This window comes from Hyperoodon ampullatus (genome assembly GCF_949752795.1).
Source record: "Hyperoodon ampullatus genome assembly, contig: scaffold_408, whole genome shotgun sequence".
NCBI lineage: Eukaryota > Metazoa > Chordata > Mammalia > Artiodactyla > Ziphiidae > Hyperoodon > Hyperoodon ampullatus.
The window spans coordinates 15,011-32,694 of record NW_027640598.1 but is presented as its reverse complement, the minus strand read 5'-3'; the positions used below and the strand labels follow the sequence as shown (position 1 = coordinate 32,694).

General features: G+C 44.3%; 1 protein-coding gene across 1 annotated transcript; it reads left to right on the top strand.

Moving 5' to 3' along the window:
• Positions 1–7,331: 7,331 nt before the first annotated feature.
• On the top strand, positions 7,332–16,246 carry LOC307070103 (nuclear RNA export factor 3-like; the record flags this gene model as incomplete). Its single annotated transcript, XM_079728689.1, has 18 exons — positions 7,332–7,335; positions 9,991–10,147; positions 10,368–10,521; positions 11,144–11,227; positions 11,335–11,439; positions 11,564–11,644; positions 11,748–11,849; positions 12,116–12,292; positions 12,457–12,566; positions 13,442–13,478; positions 13,844–13,912; positions 13,998–14,053; positions 14,197–14,304; positions 14,411–14,469; positions 14,578–14,693; positions 14,789–14,831; positions 15,378–15,540; positions 16,123–16,246. The coding sequence occupies 18 exons, from the start codon at positions 7,332–7,334 to the stop codon at positions 16,244–16,246; spliced, it is 1,749 nt and encodes a 582-aa protein (XP_079584815.1).
• Positions 16,247–17,684: the final 1,438 nt, after the last annotated feature.

Sequence of the window (17,684 nt, the reverse complement as noted above, 5' to 3'; positions counted from 1 at the left end):
TTAGAAAGCTTAAATTAGGCAATTTTCATAGAAGAAATAAAGTTATTACAGCAATACCCCCAAGAAGCACCTTACTCAGATGGTTTTACAGGTGAATTCTAGTAAACCATCAAAGATCAAAAAGTACCAAAGCTCTATGAGTTATGTAAGAACATTAGAAAGGAAGGAAACTTCCCTAACTTCTTTTATGAAGCCAGTAGGATGCTAACAGGTAAAACGTAGATACCAAAATACTAAATAGAATATTAGCAAACATCCAACAGTACATTTAGAAACTAATATACTGTGATGAAGTGCAATTTATTCCATTAATACAGGGCTGGTTCTATATCAGGAATTCCATCGATATCATTCACCATAGTAGCGTAATTAAGGACAAATATCATATGATTAAAACCACAGATGCCAAACAAATCTTTGGGAAACTTCAACACCCATTCAGTGTTAAGAAAAGAAAAACCTCAAGAAATGGGAAAGAGGGATGCATTCTTAACATGATAAAAGATATATAATTAATTCCTCATGCAAGTATTTTATTTAGTGGGGACTACCAGAGGTTTTCCAATAAGGTCAGGAACAGGAAAAGTATGCCCATTATATCATTCCTGTTCAGTCTTCAACTACAAGCATTAGTCAGTTGACTAGAGAAATCAATTAGATTTATGAGAATGAATAACAAGCAGTAAAGCCACCTCTGTGTGCAGATGATATTACTGTACACCTGAAAAGCCCTATAGAAACAACGACAGATTAAGCAAAACAATAAGAGAGATCAGCAAGGTAGTAGGATATAAAGTTACATACAAAAGTCAATGGTCTTTGTGTACAGTCACACACACACAGCTAGAGGACACTTTAGTAGAGAAAATTCCATATACAATAGCAAAAACAGACCTTAAATGCATAGAAATAAATTTAATGAGAGCATCTATGCAAGGAAAAATTTTAGACACTCCTGAACGACATAGAAGGAAACTTAAATAAGCACAAAGACATTGGCCAATGTTCTTGGATAGAATAACTCAACATTAAAAAGATGTCGGTTCTCCCTAAACTAATGTATAAATTTAATATAATCTCAAAAATATCAGCAAACGTTTTTATGTTGTTAGATCAATGGATAGTAAAATTAATATTTTTTTTAAATCATGCAAGAATAGCCAGGATATAAGTGAAAAAGAAAACCTATAAGTGGGAAGTAATGATACCAGGCATTAAAGCATGCTATAAAGCCTCGGTAATTATAACACTGTGGTACTGGTACATGAATAGACAAATAGTCCAGTGAAACAGAATAGGAAACCCAGAAAAACAACCATAATATATGGAAATTTCAGTATATGATGAAAGGGCATTTAAAATCACTGAGGCAAAGATGGACATTCAATAAATGATGCTGGAACAACTGAGCCATTTGGGAAAAGAATCAGTGTAGATCCATATCACACACTATACACAAAAATAAACTGTAAACGGGTTAGGAATCTAAACAAATGAAACCATAACAAAATCTTTAAGAAAATATGGCAGGACTCTGCTTTAACCTCAGCATAGGGAAAGGCTTTCTAACTGTGACTCAAATTTCCAGAGGCAATGAAAGAAAACAATGATCTGTGTGACTACAAAGGATTTTTTTAATGTACGGCAAACACATCATAACTAAATCAAAGGGCAATGGACAAACTGAGATAAAGTATTTGCAGCATGCCTCCCGGACAAATGAATAATAGTCCAAGTATATACAGAACTCTGAAGTACGGAAGGACAAAAGGCTAATATTTCTACAGAAAAATGGGAAAAGATATGAGCAGATAATTCACAAAAATATATATAAAACAGTCCTCAAAATATAGAGTCAAACTTTCTCATAATTAGACAAATGCATACTAAGACAATGCCGAGATATCATTTCTCACCTACCACATCAACAAAGGTCACAAAAGTAGGGCAACATGTTCTGTTAGTGAGTCTCTGGGGAAACAGTCACAGTAGCTAGTGGGAGTGAAAACCAGTACAACCCTTCTGGAGAGAAATTTGGAAATACCTAACAGAAATACACATGCACTTCACTTTTGGCCCAACAATACTACTGCTGGGAATAAAACTTGAAGATCCATTTCCACCAACAAAAAAGTATTTATGCCTAAGGTTATTCACTGCAGCATTGTTTGTCGTTGCAGAGTGTTGAAAACAAGTTAAATGCCCCTACATATGTCAGCGGAGTCCAATGCAGCTGTAAAAAACACAGAAACAAAAACAAAAACAAAAAAGCAATGAAGCCCTCTATGGCATAAAGAGTTTTTTTATGGAATGCTGCTAACTGAAAAAGGAAAAGTGCAAAGGAGCATTATAAGATGCCGTCCTTCATTTAATAAACAAGGGAATATAAGAAAACATATATGGATCAGTTCATTTGTGCAGAGTAAACACAGGAAAGATTAAACCAGAAACTAAAGAGATTGGTTATCTACAGGGGGAGTGTGGGAAATAAGTGAGGAACGGGAATGGGTTAGAAGGCATGACGAAAGAGTGACACTTGTCTAATAGATGTTTCTGTGCAGCCCTGACTCTTTGAATCACAGTAATATTTCACATACCCCAGAATTAAATAAAAAATCAAAATCAACTAAGATGTAGGGAGGAGGCAAGCTCAAATACAAACACCACAAAATTAACCTAACTATATGACAAATGAATGTCTTAACCACAGCTGAAGAGGTGAGAAAGAAAATAGCTAAGCTAAGCAACGTGGGGAAATAGTACTTCTTTGATTGCATCCTCTGAGGCCTAAGGCATAAAGAACTGTACACAAACACAAGTTATCAAATCTGTTTCTAACAGGTGTATTGGGTAGCATTTGTGCAAGTACTTCATGTATATATCAGGAATGAACAAGTAAGTAAATATTGAAGATAAGGAGAGCCAGGTCACACAAAGAAGTTACAAACAAGGCTACAATGGATTAACATAAGAAGTATCAGTATGAGCTCCTGGCTTTCAATATCTATACATATAGGTAGAGAAACTGAGAAGTATCTGTAAACGTGAGTATATACATACAATATATTTCCTTCATTTGTGGATGGAGAGGGAGGACTTAGCAGCAATGAAACCGCAATAGCAATGAACACACACTGAGATATTGGTTTCTAAATGTCATTTTCCAAGGAAAGGAAGCTTGGCTCTTTGCAGAAGTGTTTTTTTTTTTTTTTATTTCAGGGCCGTGGTGGGGACAAAAACACAAGATGAACAGGAATACCTTACAGTGTCAGCAAGGAAGTACACAAAAAAGGATCAGGTCATGCTGAAAGGACACAGACCCCAGCAAAAGAAGCTTGCAGTCACCAAAGCTGGAACAATTCAAGAAACTAAATAATGATATAATTTGATTATAAGTCACAATGTAACATAGTTATTCATGATTCAATACTGACATAAATAATTTGATTAGTTATTTGATTCAATAATTTAAAATAAAACAATTTTTAAAAACAACTTGAAAGTTTATAAATAAATAAATGGGGGAGAAAAGACAGCTCTTCAGAATTCCAATGAACCAATGTAGTAGGAATAAGGAAATAGAAAGTCACCATTAAGTCATAATTGTTGTAGGCAAGATCAACAGATGGATTTTAAAAGTCGTGAATAACAGTCTGAGAAGAAATAGGATATTTTCATAGTCTGAAAGTATTTCCTACACGATATTTATTACTTACAAATAGGAAAACAGTACCATTACAATGGAGCCACACAGTTGTCCCTACCTTAATCAAGTGTTGCAAATGAATAGCATCATTAATACAACATATGGACATCATGTACCCCCTCACATGATGCTTGGAGAAGGGAACAGAATCGCTTTTGCAGCGCCGTGGTATAAGACCTAAAATTAAGGCACAGTGACATGTATGCCTTGACATTTGGGGGAAAACCCAGAGGGTCTCAAATGGACTCACCACAAGTTCCCATTCCCCTTTTGTGCTCCCAGGAAGAAGGTCCCCTAGCCAAAGAACCAGCCTTATCATGGGAACTAGCCACAGTGCCTGCTCGCCCCTGACTATCAGGTTTCAGTTCCCTACCAGCTCACAGAAGTATTCAAACAAGCCAATCACATCCTCCCATGTGAACCAAGGGTCACCTCGTCCTCTTGCTACTACAGACTGCCCCCCACAGCCCCTGCTTGTTCACTCTCTTCCAGAGAATGACTCCTGTGGGGCTCTACCTGGCCAGTAGTGTCCTCCTCCCCAGGCTGTGAGTAAATGTTACTAATAAGCTGCTGTGGGTAGTATCTGTCCAGTGGCAGGTGTCGTGTGTTCAGCCACCCCCATAACACTAGGGTGGAAATTCCTCCATCACCAATGGGATGAAGGGGAGGAGAATAAAACCGGTATTGTTGCCAAAAATTTGTAAGTTCAATCAAATCACAAGAACACATCAGAGAAACCCAAGTTGACAGACATTCTATAAAATACCTGACCAGTATCTTCAGGAGCGTCAAGACTGGGAAACACCCAGAAAGCTTAAGGAACTGTCAGCCTGGAGGAGACTAAGAAGTGATGGCCAAATGCAATGTGGTATCCAGAATGGGATGCTGGAATAAAAAATGAGATTACTGGGACAAATGGTGAAATTCAAATAAAGTATGTAAATTAGTTAATAGTACTGCATCAATGTTAATTTCCTAATTTTGATAATTTTTCTATGGCTATATAAGATGTTAACATTAGGAAAAGCTGGGTGAAGGCTTTCTATACTGTTCGCAAAGTTTCTGTGAGCCTAAAATTATTTCAAAATAAAGAATTTTTTAAAAAGTTCAGTGGTTATTGTATAAACGACACTGTTTAATAATAGTTTAACTAATTGAAATACGGTTAGGAGGATGGATAAATGCTCGTGCCACATCATCCAGCAAAAAACTATTTCAAACTGCTTTAGAGAGCCCATTAAAATAAATGAAAGTGCAGTCATCTCCAAGATGTAGATGAGTATTTATCTGCTCTTCAGAAGATAACCATTTTAAGTATAAAAGCAATGAAATACCATATATATATAGATAAGGAGAGACCAGAGGGAGATAGAGAGGTGGGGGAAGGGGGAGAGAGAGACATACATTTCAATACTTACAATTTAAAGTCTGAGGTATCAAAACAAACCGCAAACAAAACTGAGGTGCAAAGGAGAAACACAATTTTTTTTTTTTTTAACAAGCGGGAGGCCGATTGAGGGATTTCAAAGAGAGAGTGCGAAATGATTAGCCACACAACTGAAGCGAATCACAGCTGAGGAAAGAGGAACACACGGCGCGTGGACAGGACAGTGGACCCAGCAATCCGATCGACTGCCTTTCTTATTAACCCCCAAACCTTGATCCTGGGTAATTTAATTTAGGTCAATAGAGGCGTAATTTATAGAAAGAATGCTGTTGTAATTTACCTGATTGGAACAAGAGTTGGAAAAAACTTGAGCTGTCCAAGACCCCAGCAGTAGGAGCAGTTTCCTCCCTCTCTGGAGATCACAGCGGACACGCCTCAGTGTTGCCATCCGCCTCAGTGTTGGCGGCACGTGGTGTCTTAATGGCTCCCTCTCAAAGTTAAGCTCACCGGAAAAGGACTTGGATTGGTGCAGCTCAGGTCACGTGACCCCGTATAGCTCAATGTATATGGTACTGGGAGGTGGGGCCAGATTCCCGACCCCACCCAGAGGAACCGAGGGGAGAGATCCTTATCGGTGAGAGGGTTCTTCTCAGGCGCAGCCCCACCCTCCTGCATCTCCTTGGCCCAGTGTCTCTCCTTGTGGGCTGGGCACGGCCTGGACAGGGTTTCTGCCAGGCGGCTCTCAGACCTAGAGAACGGACATCCAAATTCATAGGCTACACAACAGAGGGTGTGAACTTAAAAATGAGTGGCGGGCTTCCCTGGTGGCATTTTTAATGTTTTTTAATGTTTTTAATTTTAATGTTTAATATTTTGTGATTAGGCTAATTTGTTGAGATGGAACACTTGAAAATATCGAGTAAGCAACTAACAAAAAAAGTTCACATATATTTACCATGTTATCAAAGAGTTCACATGACACTGTTTCATAAAAAATAAAAAATTTCAATTTTAGACTTGACAGTTTATCTGTGTGGTGTGTGCATTTCTGTCTTACACTTCTTTTACCCCCAAATGTTCACACACTTATGTGCAGATTTTTCTTCACCTCTCTCAGTGGCTGGACTTTTCTCAGGGCATTGAGATCCAGGAAGGGATTGTAGACATGGTGTGGAAAATTCCAGAAATGTCCAACTAATGCACTGGAGCCCAATCTCCTCTCTCCTTCCCTCTGCCTTGAAACCTCTCTGGTCTGGAACTTTCAGAGCTACAATTCCGGCTCTGACCATAGGGGCATCTATCTACATTGAGGACTTTTTTTTTTTTTAAAGGAAAATACATGATTTGTTTTCTTTTACTGTCATTACAGGGACCCACAAAACTCTGACTGCTATTTCGTTTATAGTTTTCAGGTCTGTTCTTTGTTGTTTGGTTTTTGGAAGTTTTTGTTTTTTGGTATTATCTCTCTGAGGTGGGCTGAGGTAAATTCCAGCCATTTGACTATTTTCAGAAAATTCTGTTGCTTTGTACTAACTTAAGACAATCTCCCACACTACAGCAATAACTTAGTAAATCTCTGCTTGGAGGAGTCATCTTCCATTCCGTGGAGCTCAATTTCAGTCTCTGTTTCCCCAGGTAGCATCTGAATGACCCTAGACAAGCTCCAGCACCTCAGTAAGCCTCAGCAACCTTGGAAAGTTGGTGATTCTGATATCAGAGTCCCCTTGTGAGGAATTCATGAAAGAATAGAGGCAATGTAGCAAGTACAGAGCCTGGCCTACAGCTGGCACACAGAGTTCTCTGGGTTTGCTGAACGAAGGAACACAATGTAGTGTAGCTGATCCAGAGTCTGGCATACAGAGCTCCCTGTGTTTGTAACCAGAAGTACCAAGGTTCCCTAAGCCTCCTGATTCCAGATGCCCTCCTCTGCAAGGGTGGTGCAGTTGGAAAGAGTTCCCTGGGTGTTAGGCTGGTAGCAAACTCAGGGGGCAGTAATTACAGGAAGTGAAGTCTCCTCTGGCCCCCAGGACTCTCCTCCTCTATGCTCTTGGGGAAGGGACTTCCTGTTAGGACTCCATCTTGTTTGCGTGGCTCTGACAAAGTGGTTTGGGGCTTGCACTCTCCTTCTTCGGCAGCCCTTCCTGATATTCTCCAAACCTCCAGCTCCAGACCCACAGATTCTCTTCACGAGCAGCCTGTGAGGAGGGTGGTGACAGATCACTGCCTTCAGGCCACCCCATGGGTGAGTTGGTCAGCATGAGACCTTGTCCTCAGATCCCCACAGGGCAGGAGGGGTTCTGGGTTCCCTCCCTAACCCCAACCCACAGGACCCCCAGCAAGCTGACCCCCCTTTAGAGAAGGCATGCATAGGGCTCAGGCTCACTATTTCCCACTCTCTTGAGGAAATGGGCCAAGTGGGCTCTGACACACCCATCCTGATTCCATGTGGAAAACCTCCCCTCGGGCTTCCCTGGTGGCGCAGTGATTGAGAGTCCGCCTGCCGATGCAGGGGACACGTGTTCGTGCCCTGGTCCGGGAAGATCCCACATGCCGTGGAGCAGCTGGGCCCGTGAGCCATGGCCGCTGAGCCTGCGCGTCCGGAGCCTGTGCTCCGCAACGGGAGAGGCCGCAACAGCGAGAGGCCCGCATACCGCAAAAAAAAAAAAAAAGAAAACCTCCCCTCTTATGGAAATGGCCATGGTTGAGGTGAATTATTTCCCCTGGCTAAGGAAAAGGCAAAAGTCATGTGATCTTCTCAGGTCTAGGGTTTGGAGAGTAGGGAGTGTCATCTAGGTGGGGCGTGGGATTGTGTAAACTAATATTACTTGGATTTATACGAGGTGGGGGAGGGGCAGAAAACCCACCATTACCACTGAGTATTACATTAACTAGTCAGGGTAAATTGTATTAGTCCATAGAAGCTTACTGAGGCTTGCTTTCTTGCCCAGCATATGATCTATTCTGGAATGTTCGATGAGTGGTTCTTATGAGCATTGTTCTATGTCAATTAAATACATTTGTTAAGTAACATTTTGTTGTTTTTTTTAATTTAAAATATCTCCTTGTTATTTTAATTGGAATACTATTATTTCACAGATCAACTTAAACAGAACTCACGTTTTTTATGATGTTGAATCTTCCTAACCTAGTACTGTATTTTTTTTTTATTAGTTTCTGCTTTATAACAAACCTTCTCCCTCTAGCTGAGTTTTTGTCTGCCATTTTGTGCATCACTCAGTGAGCTATGTTAAAATTTCCCACTGTGACTCTGACTTTGTCCATGTTCTATTTCTGTTAGATTTTGCTTTGCATATTTTGGCTCTATTTTAGGACATGCATACAAATTTAGAATTTTATATTAATATCTCCTTATTGCATTGAACCTGTTATCACAAAGAAATCTCCTTCTTTCTCTAGTGATGCTTTTTTCTTTAAAGTGTACCTTTTCTTTTACTAATAGGGTTATACCAGCTTTCTGTAGGTTACTGTGGAAAAGGTATACATTTTGCCATTTTTTTTATTTTCAAATTTTCTAGATGATTGAAATTTGCATGTGTCTCTTTTCAGGAGTATTTGATGGAAGGTTTCTTGTCCAGTCTGATAATAGCTGTCTTTCTATTTGGAATATTAATCTGAAATTTTTAATGTAAAAGTAGATGTAATTTGGTTTATATATACTATCTTACTGTATATTTATTTTTGTCTCTTCTAAGTTCTTTTTCCTTTCCTTTCCTTTGAAATGATTAACATTTTATAACTATTAAATTGTTACCTCAAGTGGCTAGATAAACATTCTTTTGCCATTCTTGTAGTGTTTACCCTTCAGATTACAATGTACGTTTTTGCCCTTTCAGTCTAGTGTTAGTTAATTAGTTCTTTAAAACTCCTCAGACAATTAGGGGACCTTGAGACACTTTGATTCCATATACCCTCCAAATTTATTGTCATGCATTTTCATTGTCTATATATTTAAATCCCCAGAAGAAATTACTATCATTGTGTTATATAGTCAACACTCATTTAAATTTGCCTACATATTCACAAATGTCATTAGTCTTTCTTTCCTGTATCTACGTGCCTCCACCTGGGAGGATATTTCTTCTGCCCAAAGAAGAGCCTGTAACATTTCTTTGAGTTTGAGTCTTCTGGTCACATATTTTCCGAGTTTTTGTTACATGATGATGAAATGAATGCATATTTTAGGACTGTTTGTCCTTAAAGCATACTTTTTCTCCTATTACAATAATACTGCTACACTGAGTTGATATCTTGTTACTTTTGGAAACTTCTCAAGAAAGATCTCTTCAAATACCACTTCTCCACTGTTCCCTCCCCTTCTTTCCGGGACTCACATTAACCATGTGTTAGCTATGTTCACTGCATCACCTTTAATTATCTCCCCCTCGCTTTTGGTATTCTCCATGTTATGTCTCTCCAGGCACCATTCTGGATCTTTTCATCGGCCTTCTCGTTCATATCTCTAATTCTTCCGTCAGGCAGGGAGGTCACCTTTGACCCTTGAACCATCACACCAGGGTAGATTTCAGGGTAGGTTTTATTGTGCCCCTAGAGCCGAGCAGAGAAGAGAGAGTTAGAGGTGAAAAGCCACTTGTCCCAGGTCACATAACCTGAACCAAGCAGAGCAGGGACTAACATCACAGACTAAACCCTGGGTCCAGACCCTTTCCTCTGTGCTTGTTTTCTTCTTGGCTGTGAACGCTCCCCACCTCTCATTTCCTGAGAAGTGGAACCACAGTGAAGTTTCTAAGCCTTTTTTAGCACTGTGATACATTTCTCTTTAGATTATAAAGTCAGTGATATTTCTTCATTAGCCATGAGAAATTTCCCAGGAATTTTTCTGGTACTGGGCCCATTGATGTGTTGTTCTCAATTTCAGAGAACATTGATCAAGTGAACACTGTACAAAGAAAAGCAAGATGCAGGGGTATCTACCAAAGGAGACAGAGCTCTTGGTCTCAACAGACCACATCCCAGCAGCAGCAAGATAGAGAATCACTACGAAGTGATGCTCACGTGGACATCCAAGCAAGATAGTAAGTGACGAGGCAGCATGGCTGACAAGTATCAACCAGTGAAAAACAAAACCTTGTGGTTAAGTATGTCATTTTTCTCTCTAACCTGGAAGAGTGAGGAATGATGGGATCAGGTTAATGGTTGAGCAATCTTTATTGTAGCTCTGCTATCATTGGGGAAAATGTAGAGAGGACTTCCCAAGACTATAGGGACCACTTTCTTCTCTCCACTTCCCCACAGTGCTCCCTATGCCATTCCATCCTGTCATCGGAGAGGCAATTTTCAGGAACAAGACGAAACCCATGTTAACAAGGAGACAGAGCAAAAGCCTCCAGAGAGAAGAATGGAGAGAAACAGGCAGGATGAGACCTTGGGGAGCTGGTTCAAGATCAGAGTGAGTGTGCTGGCTAAATGGACCTAACATGTAGAAGAAGATGACAGAGAGAGTCATGTTGGGCGCATGTAGAGATGCTGGGACTTTTCTCTCGTGGCAGTGGAGCTGGTAATCTGTCTTGTTATTACTAGGAGTTAACTTCCTAGATCATGTGAGGGCAGGTTCAGAGAAGCAATATAAAGGGAGCAGACTGACTGCAGGGAGGATGGGAGACGCTGTCTAAAACAAAGGAGGAAACTACTGCCAAGGAGATGGAGCAACTCCACACCAGAAGATGCAGTTTGGCTCAAGCTGAGTGTGGGAGGAGGTTGAGTCTCTGGGGTCCTCGTCAGAGGGGCAGGCCAGGTCTGCCTTAGGTAGGATCTCTTAGAACGTTATAAAAGTAAGTACGTGTGAAAGATATGAAGTCGATTATTTCAGGAAAAGTATTTAAATGGAAAGAAAGGATATATAGGAAGTCCATGTCTGGTGTAAAAGTTAGGGATAACAGATATTGTCCTATCTTAAGAAATTACCTAAAGCCTGAAAAAAAGGTCCTAAAGCAAGACACAGCTGGATCTTATCTTAACCTTGGATTCCATTGTATCACTTTTCTTTCCCCAATTATTTCTTTGCCTCCTAGGTTCCCTTCGGTATTAAATATGATGAGAAGTGGCTGCTGAATTTGATTCACAAGCAGTGCAGTGTCCCCTTCACCCCTGTCGAAGTAAGAGAGGACATTGAGGCTGATGAGAGGAAACGGGGTAGATGGCAGGCCCAGATGAGAAATGGCTCTGGTCTCATATTATGCTTCTCTTGTCACTCTCCCTACAGTTTCACTATGAGAAAATGGAGGCCCAGTTCTTCGTTCAGAATGCCAGCATTGCCTTCGCACTGAAGAATGCCAACGGCAAGATTTACAATGAGGCTAATGAAAGGGTGTGTGTCAAGGGCATGAGCAGTGCTAGCTGGGAGCAAGAGGGCAGGGCAGGGGCATGGTCTTGCTTGATCCCAGGGCTCAGATTTCCTGGAGCTTACCCAGCCCCTCTTGTGTTCTCAACAGATATCTATCTTTGTTGATCCCTGTGATGCACCCCACTCTGTGCTGAAGGAGCTGAGGTCAGAAAAGGTGGAGCAGATAAAGGTAATGCAGACTCAACACAACCTGTGCACTCACAGCCAGACCCACCTATTGCCCCCGATCACCACCTCAGACTCAGAGCCCCTGAACCCCATCCCTAACTCAGCAGCTGCCCGTGAAGGAACGATATGATGCCTCCCAGCAATCTTGTGATATCCAGAGAGTCCGCTTTGACCCTGGTATGGCTACAGCAGCAATTGTAGAGCAGGTGAGAGCAGAGGGGTCTAGCTGGGAAGGATACTCAGGAATGGTAACTCGGGGAGGGGTTGGTGCTGGAGCTGTACCAGCCAGGAGCCTCTCAGCCCCCGATTCCCTCCTCCTGGCTTCCTGGAGACTTGATGACCCGTGATACTGGAATGGCGCAAAACCCTAGAAATGGCATGGCTGCCTCCCTGCAGATCATCCAGGGAATATGCCCAAGATGAGGACCATAGACCCAATGTTGGGGCTGGTGGTGATGGTGGGAGATATTAGGTAGAAGAGGCAGATTGGTCTCAGGTATCGCCTGCTGGGGTCCTCACTCTAACTCTTTCCTCATCATGGCTTTTGGCCTTGGACCTGAGCGATAAGAAACCCTACCAGCTGCACGGCCTGTCCAACACTATGTCGAATGCTTCCAACATCAAGAACTTGAACCTGTCCAACACTGAGGTGAGGTGTGGTACCCAGATCCGTCTTTGAAGGGAAGGTGGGAAGGCTCATGTGATGGTGACAGAGGATGGGAAATGGATTTGTAGGAAAAGGAAGGGACTAGGGGTGCACGGCCATCCTGGCTCTGTTTCTCTGGCCCATGTGGTTCCTCCTCATAATCACAGGTGAAGCCTGCAGGGGAGATGGACAAGGGTGAGCGGCTGGAACCAGAAGGGATGTGTGCAGAGAGAGACCCCCTGTGCACCACCTTCCCTGATAAGTCAACCAACATAAGGTCAGATGTATACTCTGTTACCCACTGGCAGCCTGAGCTACTCCCGAAAGTGCCCGTTTGCAAGGGGCAGCTGACGTGGACCTCAGGGAGGACTACAGACCCTATGCTCTCCTCTCTGCATCACAAAGTGGACAGAGTTTCAACCACAAACCATATGGGCCCCCAGCCCAACATGTGCATATTTTACATTCTTACCTGCTGTGTCTGAGCCATTCTGGGGCAGGTGAAAAGCTGCAAAAGGGATGCCATTTCACATTTCCTCTGTCTTCTTCCCTGACCCCCACCACGGGAGAGCTTCTTTCCCTTCCCTTTGTTTTCTCTCTCTCCCTTGTCTCTAGGCCCATATGTCTCTGTCATCTCACCCCTCGTACCTTCACTCCCTTTCTGTCTTCATCCCCTCCATCTCCCTCCCTAAGCCCCACCTCACTCACCTCACTGCCCCAGCATGCTGGGCCACCCATGGGGGGAGTCCACGTCTTGGTCCAGGTCTTGCAGAGTGCAGGACCCTAAGTGAGGTGGCAGAGCCTCGGGCACACACCCCATTCCCTCTTCTCCCCACAGCCTTCAGCCGGGCCCTGGAGGAAGGAAGGGAGGGGAAGGAAGCCCTGCAGCATGAGTTTGAAATGCTGGTCATGGTGGCACTGGAGAAGGGAGTCCACGCATTCTGTGGGGAGCTACCCAGGGGAAGGAGAGGAAGGGAGGGAGGGAGGCGGGGAGGGAGGCAGGGCATGCTCTCCCTCTGTGTCAGTCGATGGGAGACGTATTCAGGGCCCTGGAAGGCTGGGACACTGGGGTGTGGGTGTACTTGCTCCTATGAGGAAGAGGGTCACCTCCACAGTTTCGCTGACTTTTCTGTTTTGTCTTGATTTTGGCAGCTCCATCCTGGAATTGTTCCCCAAGTTACTAACCTTGGTAAGTGCATTCCTTGTTCACGGACTCCTCTAACTGGCACTGACAGCACCCACAAAGTACTCTGAACCCCATTAGGTCTTGCCACAGTTACAGTTTTGAAACTGACCCTTAAACGTCCTGGGCGGAGGGGGATGGTATAGCCCCTGTGGGAACGTGACAAAGGCTCTGGATCTTCTTCAGCCACGTTCTTCACAGGCTTTGGGGAACCCACGGTGATGATCCAAACTGTAGTCCTGCCCATGGAATTTCCAGGGCCCTTTCACCCCTGACCTCTGACCCTCACCCTCTCTTGGGCCCATCCTTTTCCCTGATCATCCAACACCACCTCCTGGTCTGCACTGCTGACATCCTCTTCTCTTCCCCAGGATGGCCAGGAGACATCCCCACAGGCTAAGTGTGGTATTGAAGCCTGCAAGCGCTTACCAACCTGCAAGGTGAGGATGGAGGATCAAGCCGGGTTTTACATGGTGCCTGAGAAGGGGGTGTTAGCCCTGGTCCTGAGGACTGTTTTGATTCCAGGGAAGCTACTTTGGATCTGATGAGCTCAAGAGCCAAGTCCTGCAATTCCTGAGGCAGTAAGTACCTCTTGGAAGCTGAGCAAGGGGAGGAGGGCTAGGACAGGTGAGGCCACCTAAGCACAGGTCTGCTCAGGGGAGTTTTCAAGTCTCATTTGAGGTGCAGACCACGGAGGGAGACTGTCCTCATTGCCCCCCCTTAGGTACTACTTGATCCATGACTACGGAGACCGACAGGGTCTCGCAGGGGCTTATCACGAGGAGGCCTGCTTCTCCCTGACCATTCCCTTCCACCCCGAGGACCCAGCCCCGTGAGTATCACAGCACAGGCTCTGCTCCTGGGCCATGTGGCTCCACAGCAGACACAGGCCAGCTCCTGCAAAGCCCCACCACCCACTGTTGCTCTTTGTCTCCTAGAAGCAGCTTGTGTGAGTATTTCAAGGACAGCAGGAATATGAAGAAGCTCAAGGACCCCCGTGAGTGTGCGATGGGAAGACTGGGTGGGAAAGGGCGGTGAAGGGGTCAGTCATCGGACCCAGGGCGTGGCAGCCCCTGACCTTCGCTCGCTTGCCCTCCCCTCACAGACCTGCGGGTTCAGCTGCTGAAGCACACAAAACGTGTCATTGTGCACACCCTCTGTGGGTTGCCCAAGACTCAGCATGACTTCAGCTCCTTCGTGGTGGACATTTGGTTCCAGATGGTGAGCACTTGCTTCCTCCCTCGGGCGGGCCCAGGAAGCCGCAGGTGGGTAGGAGGTGGAGGTGGTGACTGGGCACCTGGGCTCTTCCCTTTCAGGAAACGATGCTCTGCTTCTCCGTCAGCGGGGAATTCCAGGAAGGTGAGTGTGTGTAGACCCCCACCGCAGATGCCCCACTGCTGCCTCCCCCTGGCCAGGCTGACTCCCAGAACCACCCAGCTTCCCGGACCCCTTCCCTCCCCTTCTGTTCCCTTCTGTCCCTCCCCTCCTCACCCCTCCCCTCCCCACCCCTCCCCTCCCCTCCCCTCCCCTCGCCTCTCCTCCCCTCCCCTTCCCCACTGTGTTCTCCAGCCCTCAGGCTTCCCACAGACAACACAGGTCTGAGCTGTGTCCATGTCTGTCTGCCCTACACACCCTGGGCGTTGCGGACACAGACTGTAGAGTTTGGTGCCTCTCATCCCAGATCCTTACTGTGAGAACTTGGGCCGCTATTGAACCTCTCAGTTTCCTCATTTACACAATGGGGTAGTAGTATCCACGTCTTGGGCGGCTGTGAAGAATGCATCCCGTGAACTTGTGTAGTGGTTGTCAGGGGCCCTGTTGTCACTGGGCGCAGACTGCTTCTATAGTTGCCCTCCCCATTCCCGACACCCTGGCCCCCGTGAAGAACTGCCCTCTCTGCATGAGTGTCCAGTCACACCCTGACTGGGGACCGCCATGTGAGCGTGTACAGCACGTGCGGCTCTCAGGGGTACTGTTGTTTGTTTGCTGTTGAAGTGGAAGGAAGTTCTCAGAGCTGTGTGCGTGCCTTCACCCGGACCTTCATCGCTACCCCTGCCAGCTACTGCAGGTGAGAGCCCTGTCGTGGGTGGCAATGCCCATCCCTGCCTGGGCTCAGGGGCGTGGGAATGTGATGGCACAGACCTTAGGTTTACTCGGTATTGTGGAAAGCCAGCAGGGAGATCCCAGGAGAAGTCTAGCTTAGTGGTTAAGAAGAGTATGGGCTCTGGAATTGGCCTATGCATTCACTCCTTTCCCAACACTCACTCGCTGTGTCCTTGGTCAAGTCACATGACCTCTGTGTGACACAGTGTCTTCTTCCGAGAATGGGTATCAGACTTTCCACCCCTTGCACTGTGGTAAATGGTAAATGTGAAATTGTCCCTGGGTTAGGGATAAACCTATAAATCGAGTGAAGGTGGTAGACAGTCTCTCCAAAGGTGCGCTCTGTGGGGAGGGGCAGAGGTACCAGTCAAGGAACCTGGGAGACAGACACAGGAGGGACGTGGAAGGAATCTGGTTGCTGAGTGCCAGTGGGAGCAGAGTTACTATTGGGGGTGTGGGTGTCCATCCATCAGTTGTCTGAGGGCCCATTTTTCCTTCAGTCTGTGCATCATGAATGACGAGCTGTTTGTGAGGGGTGCCAACCCAGTGAGACCCAGAGTGTGTTCTGCATCCCAGTGCCTACACCCACCTCCAGCTCCATGTATACCCTCTCCCAGCTGCAGCAGGACATCATGCAGGCAGCCTCCACGCCATCTGAGATGAACCTCTAGTGGTCTCAGAAGTGAGTGCTGGGTTTGCATGGGGATAGGAGGGAGCTGGGACGAGTAGTGGAGGGATTAATGGGAATTTTCAGGTAATTATTTTAAATCTATTTTTTTCTTACAAACGTTTACTTGTGAAAAAGTCCCTAATTTCATACTAATACATTTCCATGTACTATAAAATACAGGTTTCCTATCTTATATACTGTTTTGAAACTTCTTTTATTATTAGTACCAGCATAGTTTCTTCTCAGTATATGTGAAGCTACATTACTCTTTCTAAGATCAATATATTAAACAATTGAATTCCTGGAAGCCATAAGCTATTATTGATAGCCATTTACCTTTCTGCCTCTTTTTCAGCATTACATGCAGTGGCATCTGCTCATTCTGGTACATACATGTTGGTAAACTTGAAGGCTTGCTCTTGTAGCATAGATTTAGCAGTGAAGTTGTGTTGTCAAGTGTCTCCAGTTTGGTCCTAAGGGAGGTCATCTATCCTCCCCCACTACAGGTGCTTTCAGTACAATGACTAGACTATACCAGAACTAAACATTTCTTTACTCATCAAAAAGTGAATTCTGAGAATTCAGAGATAAGACGAAATAGACCTCTAGGGTTTCAGGAAGGTGAAGGTGGACAGAAGTCAGGTGCCCTGGTGTTGACACTCATGGCTGCTGGCTCTGCTGTCATCCCAATTCTTTCTCTTTACTTTCTTCAGTCCAAGGGCAAAATTCCAGATGAGACCCTCATCCACTGACATGGGATCTTGAGAAGAAAACTCTGCAAATGAGCCTTTAGATGTCATTTTCATCCTCATCATATTTGTTACCTCTCTTCTCTTAACTGAAGCCATATCCATGACTAAGCTTGCAGTCCAGCTAATCAGGAAGCCAAAGTTTACCGTGTAGGCCTACCCGTTGTTCTATATTTTTCCCACGCATGATCCTCGTTTATCTTTATATTAAAGAGTAACATTGCACATTATATGTTGTGTGTCTTGGATTGCTTTTCCCCTGACCCAACCATGAGTTAGTGGGGCCAGGACCAAAAGGTCCCATCTCCTACATCATCCCTGGCAGTCTCTAGCATTTATATCTGACCTACACAGTGCTTGAAAATTATACAGTAACGACTCCATTCCTGGACTACCCTAAAATCCAAGCTTTGCCACCTGATATAACCTTCTCTCCACCACTTCAGTACTCAAAAGTGGTGACCGTTCTGATGTTCACTTCTATAAACAAATACAATGGATTTAGCAAGTAAAGTACCATATTTACTCCAATAATTATGGGTTTCTTAATCATTTAACAGGTCTAAAACTTTGTTAACATTTTTATTAGGTCCTTAGGCTCTGTACCTAAGACTGTTTTCCCCACAAATCCTGTGTTGTTTTTTTAACTTTTTAAATTTGAAATAATTATTGATTTACCAAAAGTTGCCG